The following is a 7004-nucleotide window of genomic DNA, read 5'->3' as shown; positions in this document are numbered from 1 at the left end:
GAAAAAAAAAGGTTTCACTTTCAAACAGATGTAATTTACCTTAAATAATTGTATCTCAATCTCTAAATTGAACTTTAATCACATACAGGAGGCTCTTGCAGGGTCTAGCAAGCTATTAACATAGCAGGGGATAAGAAAATCTTAATTAAACAGAACTTGCAATAAAGAAGACCTAAATAGGGCTCTCTTTACAGGAAGTGTTTATGGAAGGCTGTGCAAGTCACATGCAGGGAGGTGTGACTAGGGTTCATAAACAAAGGGATTTAACTCCTAAATGGCAGAGGACTGAGCAGTGAGGCTGCAGGGGCATGTTCTATACACCAAAACTGCTTCATTAATCTAAAGTTGTTCAGGTGACTATAGTGTCCCTTTAAGTTACTCTGTAAAATACAAATGAAATACTATGTCCTAATCATTGTCCAACTTCACCCTGTAGTGTTATCAAGATGTTTAGATTAAGAAAAAGTGAATTCACAGTCCTTCACTACAGAGACATTAAATGATTGACAGCAAATCCACAAAAAAGAAAAATAAATTCACGTTGGAATTCTGAATAGCCTTTTTTGTTAAAATGGTTTGTATGTATTTTCTGGTAACTTAATCAGATGGAAAATCCTTATGGTTTTGATGTTCGAAAAGCACTATAAATGACATTATAAAGTGTAACAGGGCAGATTTATTTTGATAAATATACTTCTATTTAGAAAACAGCACAACATATTAAGTTATGCACCTCTTCAAAATGAACATAAAAGAGATGCTTTGTGATGAGAACCAAGTCTTGTTTTTAAGAATGAGCACAAAGGATCAATGTTTATAGAACAATTCTGTTGAAACCAGGCTCACTTTTGAGAGTCAACTTAGATGTAGCACTTTACCCCAAAATGTTTAAACCCTTCTATTTTTTGTGTTTCTTCAGATTTATGAAAGTAATATAACTAATTAGGGTTCTTTTGTTGAAAATCATGTGAGAAGTTAGGCACTAAGATTGTAAAGTATTGCAATGCAAACAAATATGTAATTTTACTGTGTGAATGGCAGATACTGAAAAGACATGAGCAATATACTCTGCACTTCTGATAGTCAAGGCTTAGGTTCCTGGTCCCAGACGGCCTCCTGGCCACGTCGTGGAGGAATGCTTTCATACGCTGTAGCAGCTACCTAAAGCATGATGTGAATGTTTCACAGAGTTTCAAAGCCACAGAGGATGTTACCCCACTATATTCCAATTTGATTTAGTGCATTTCTCAGACTAGTCTTGGACATCAAAGTAATCTATTACTGGCTCATCACGCATTGCTGCCTGTCCACCACTGCTTCCACCATTTCTGAAAGGAAGAAATAACACAAACAGGTTCAAAGCAATGTAGTAGGCATGGTTGAAGAACATGACAACCAATTTAAAGTAATCATGTCATGACTAAATGAAATATAGAATATACAATGTATCACAAATGACACACACTATGGAAAGTTTTGACATAGTATTACTACTTTCATGCAGCACCACCATGTCTACATTATGCAAATCAGTGTTACACCATTTTAAGAACCACTATCGGTGCACCCTTTTTTCCTGCCTAAACTGTGAAAGGACTGATCCTGGCTTTATGGTCAGTGCAACAGTGTCTGAGCAGAGTATAGTCACTCTGTTCCTACTGTCCTGTAGCCAGCACTAGAAGAACTGGCTAGGGATTAACCAAAGTGCATGCCAGACTGCAGGAGAAATGCCTGTCTGAGGGCGCATCTGCTGCGCACCCTTGTCAGTAAATTATTTTGGCATATAGATGTATGGAGGTCTTTTGGCATAGAGGTCTACAGAGATCTATTTTCCTGCCGATGCATACATTTGCTACTAATGCTGCTACCACAATGTGTAGTTGAAATGTATTTACTTTTAAATTAAAAACGTGCATGTACTAAAAGTCACACTGTAAAATAGGATAAATCAAATGTTGACCTCAACACAAAATGGATTTTGCATTTAATTTTATTTAAACCAATGTTTAATATAGGTAGCCAACACATATCTTCTGTCACAGTCTAAATAAATAAAACAGCCTTTGTTTTGTAGGTTTTATTAATACATTTGCACGGCCATTGGGGTGTGTATTTTTTTTTTTTCCTCTCTCAATCCAATTCTTACAGGTTATAAAAGGCTTGTACTCCTCGATCACCTTCAGTAATGCCCAGTGCTGGTCTGGCAAATTATGTAGAATAAACAGAAAAAAAAACACACTCCAGGGACTTGAAAAGTTGAAAAAAATACATCTTTTATTTAATCCATAAAATGATGTCAACGTTTCAGTTCCCACATGGAGCTTTCATCAGGACAGACAAAAAATAAACAACGTGCAAAAATGAGAATATATAGCCCCAACCACATACCCATTACACCTAAATTGTGTACTCACCCTGCCATATGATTGCCCCTATAGCAGCTAGACAGACTGCTCATCAAGTAGTGTAGTGTGGTGTCCTTGTGTGTGCCAAGAAGGGGGAGGTGTTTGCGTTCCAGGTTGTATCCTAGCAACCAGTGGAGCGCACACTAGCCGGGGGGAGTTTACTGAATGGGCAAAATGCCTTAGTACTGACTACAATCATCCAGCTAGAAAATAAAGAGACTGTAACCCATGGCCATAATATATATCTTTTCAGTAGATAGGAGATTATTTTCACATTTATCACCAGTGACACTACGAATTAGCCTTGTTTTTTTCTGCTGAAATAAATATATATATATATATATATATATATATATATATATATATATACACACACACACAATCTTACCGTTCTGGCTGATGTCTGTAATGAGCAATTGGTGGAGGTGGCCTTGCTTGGATCTCCCTTTCAATCACAGTCATAAGAGTAACCGCTGGGCACATAGACTTTCCTCTGAAAAAGAACGAGATGCTCTTAACTGAAAGAGGATGCTTAAGAGATTAGGTTACTTTTGTAACGTGGGAGTAAAATGTTTAGTGGGAAATGACTGGCTCACTCGTATCTTTATATCTATATATCTCTATATATATCAATATAATTCATGTATTACTCTAAGATAATGAATACGTATGTTTAATAAATATCTACCCTGTAATATGATGGCCCTCATGCTGCCTGACATGACCAATCAAGTTAAACAGAAAGAAATTAAACAGATTTTGATGGTCACGCCCATACAATTAAATGACCACTGCACACCCATAAAGCACTTCAGCTTGAGGAGTATCACATAACAAAAACAGTTTATAAAAGTTCAGATTTCTTCCTGCTTCCATTAGCTCCCCATAGCCAACGGAAGTGGCAGGTGTGCTCTACTTCAGAGTGCCTGCCTCATCTCTACATACCCGAGACCAGCACCCAGACCTCAAATCAGCATGCTGCTTGTGCGTGTGCATGAAGGGAGACCTTCAGAGGCTTCTCAATGATCAGTCTCGGATAGAATATTTCACTGTGAAGAGACAAAGTCTATTCCAGGCTATCAGGAAAGGGCTTGCAAAAGTTGAAATTCACAAGAACTGCAGCTTTTGTAAAGTGTTTTACAATATAACCCCAATGAATACATGCATGTAATTGTGTATTAATTGGGGGTGTATATACTAAACAATGATTCTATTCCCCTCCCAACATGTGCAGTGAAGTGTTCCTTTAAAGCAATGATTAGAAAATCAGTCTTCTAGCCGAGTGTTACAGTTTTATGCATAATATGGTTGTGCTGCTTAAACTGCTTTTAACATAACATGCTAAAATGTGTAAGTGTCTACAATGCCATTAGGCGGAGGACACAGTGTCTCCATTCTTTGTCAAAATGTGAGTGGTTTTGATCAAAACTGGATTGCCCACACCCATCTACTGCTAGCACAGAAATTGCAATTCCATGTTAGCAACATCAATGTTGTCCATATCTTAAAGACATTAACTGGCTGAGGCCAGCTGATGCAGTTTTGCCAATGGATAGTTTTAAAATATGGATAAAATTAAATGGAACATCCACATTAGGAATAGATGAGCAAGGAGCTTAGCAACAAGTACCCAGTAGATTTGTTAAACTGATCAAAAATGGGGGAAGGAGCATGCAGCTTAATGGCACTATAACCACTTCATCTGTATGTAGTGGCCTTGGTGTCTAGACTGCCTACATTAAAGATATTGGCTAAATGTAAACTTACTTAACAGCAGTGACTACAACATTGCGTTTAGGTTCGTTGTCATAACTAACACTCTCCACACAGTAAACCTCGGCCAGATCGTGAATAATTTTACGGTGGTCTCTGTTCATAGGTGGGAAACAGTGGCTCTTCTTTGTTTGCTTTCCCTAAATTGAGCATGAAAATTATGATATGTAAATTATTTTTGTTAAGACATTTATAATAATAATTAAAAAAAACAAAAAAAACAACACACACACAAAAAATAAATAAAAATATATTGAAATATTATGTACGATGACACAAAGCATGTGAGTTCGAATTCCTACTCATATAGAGCTGTGAAAGGAGTTGAGAGAGCAGAAATGCAGCATGATAAACAGGTAAATCCAGAGTGTTTACACGTGCATGAAGAAAGGAGAGGGGAAGCCGATAAGCAAGGGGAGAAAAAAAAAATAGCATTTAAAGGGACACTTTAGTCACCATAACAACTACAGTTTAATGTTGTAATGGTATCTACTGGCTGTTCCTGCAGGCATTTTAATGTAAACACTTTTTCAGAGAAAAGGCAGCGTTAACATTACTGCCAAGGAACACCTCTAGCAGCAGTCACTCAGACGGACACTAGAGGGGCTTCCTCGGTCAGTGTTGCACAATATGCAGCAAGACGCTCAGCCTCCCCATCTGTTTGGAGGCACTGAACGTTCCTCATAGAGATGCATTGATTCAATGCATCTCTATGAGGAGTTGCCGATTGGGGTGGCACAGCGCAATATTTTACCATGAATGCGCAGTAACTTCCAATGCTTTCCTGTGGGAAAGCTTTGGATTGGCTGAGATCATAAAGTTTGGGAAAAAAGGTGGGGGACAGATGGCACCTAAACAGCAGAGTTATAGTGCCAGAAATAAACGTTTGTATTCCTGACACTATAGTGTTCCTTTAAAGATACCAGATCTAGAAAAAATTTCTGTGTTTAACTGGAGAACGTAAAGATGGTGCACAGATGTGTTTACAAATGTGTTTGGTATCTTGCCTTAAAACTATAGTAATAGGTATATACAGATGGGATAAAAGAAAATTTAAGTGAAACTGCTACTAAATGACTTTGTAAAGTCAGATTACATTTTTGTAGGAATCAACTTAAAGTCGTGTCCAACTCTTCTTTTCCACTACCCCTTCCATCACCCTACTCTATATTCAGGGGCAGGAACCTTTGGCACTTCGGATGTTGTGGATTGCATCTCCCATAAAGCTCTTCAATTTACAATGCTGGCAAAGCATCTGGAAGATGTAGCCAACAACATCTGGAGTGCCAAAGGTTGCCTACCACTGCTATATTCAATAAAAATATTGTGTCTCTGATTTGTCCTGGTCATTTAAGTCTTCTCAAAATAGTACACTATTGGTTTTTGCACCTTTCCTTGTGTCCCAACACTTTTTTTTTTTCCACTGAAATGTTACATGATTCCATTGCATTATTTCTAGCATTTGGAGAATGACATAAAGAACGCATGTGGATGGAGATTTGTGGCTCACCTTGTTTACAGCATCCACAAGTGCCTTAATCTCTCGCTCTATTTCTGAAACAAACTTTAAATCTTTCCTATAATAAACAATAAAATAAAAAATTAATTAAAACATTGTATTAACATATAAACCCATTTAATAATAAAACACAATCAAAATGGAGGGTGTGTGTAAAGATCAAAAGCGCTAAAGTGTAAAATATAAAAACAGCAGCTCAGACACTCGTGTGGGAAAGCCCTCCTTCCCACACACCATGTTAAAACAAAATATACAGTGGTATAAGACAAGACTCTATGCCCTTAGTAAAGCGCTGAAGAAAACGTAGGGTTGCTTACAATTAACAGGCTTGATACGTATAGAGATATACCTCTAAAAAAAAAAAAAAAAAAAAACAACACAGAATATAGTACAGATGGTAACGGCATACTTAATAAAAATACATAGAAAAAAAGTCAGACCTATTATTATTTATATAGCGCCAGCAAATTCCATAGCGCTCTACAATGAGATATGAAACACAGCCGACTGAGGAAGCTTAAGGCAAAGTGAAACGTGTTTTGGCCAGTTAAGGACTTGTTACAGACTAATGTGCTATTTATTTTTACTTACTTTTATGTTTTAGCCTTTTTTATGCATTTTTATTTGTTTTAATAAAAAATAGTTCAAGCACTATTAACCCCTTAATGACGAGTGACGGACGAGGTCCGTCAGTGAGGGGAAACCCTTAACGACGAGTGACGGACCTCGTCCGTCACGCGGTAAAATTAACCCCAGATTGCCGCAATCGCGGGGTTAATGGTGCTCCGGTCTGCCTCTGTATTAGAGGCAGACCGGGAGCACCGGATCGGGCTGTCCCAGCACATGTGCACGCTCTGACAGCATGTCAGAGCGAGCACATGTGCGGTGTATACTCACCTTCCGCCTCCCTGCACTTCCGGGTTCAGTGTGAAGTGCAGGGAGACGGATCAGTGCTGATCCTGCCCCCTGTGTAAAAAAATAAATAAAGTTTATTTAAAATCCCACCCCCCTTTACCATTTTAATAAAAAATTAACCCCTTCCCTGCCAATTGATCACTGACTACAGTGATCAATTAGCAGGGATTGCATTTTACTATGATCTGATTTATTTTTAACCCCTGAGGGTTAATTTTTATTTTTTTTAACCCTCAGGTGTTAAATTTATTTTATTAATTAATTTAAGTATTTTAAAATTATATATTTAGCTAGCTGGGGAGGGTGGAAGTTAGTGGGGAATTGGGGGATTTAGGTGCCCCCACCCTCAGGGACCCCCTCCCGCCGGGCTCTGGGGAGAGGAAAGGGGTTAA

At 38.0% G+C, this 7004-nt stretch overlaps 1 protein-coding gene across 1 annotated transcript in view; it reads right to left on the bottom strand.

The window, feature by feature from the left end:
* Positions 1 to 215: 215 nt before the first annotated feature.
* The window catches only part of NFX1 (nuclear transcription factor, X-box binding 1), a 108251-nt gene continuing 101462 nt past the window's right edge, over positions 216 to 7004 (bottom strand). Inside the window, exons 21-24 of the mRNA XM_063451868.1 lie at positions 5689 to 5755; positions 4173 to 4318; positions 2794 to 2898; positions 216 to 1328 (exon numbers count right to left, since the gene is read on the bottom strand). Coding sequence (XP_063307938.1) covers positions 1253 to 1328; positions 2794 to 2898; positions 4173 to 4318; positions 5689 to 5755 — 394 coding nt within the window. The 3' untranslated portion in view covers positions 216 to 1252. The remainder of the gene's footprint in view (positions 1329 to 2793; positions 2899 to 4172; positions 4319 to 5688; positions 5756 to 7004) is intronic.

This window comes from Pelobates fuscus, chromosome 4 (genome assembly GCF_036172605.1).
Source record: "Pelobates fuscus isolate aPelFus1 chromosome 4, aPelFus1.pri, whole genome shotgun sequence".
Lineage (NCBI taxonomy): Eukaryota > Metazoa > Chordata > Amphibia > Anura > Pelobatidae > Pelobates > Pelobates fuscus.
This window is presented reverse-complemented; position numbering and strand designations above follow the sequence as displayed.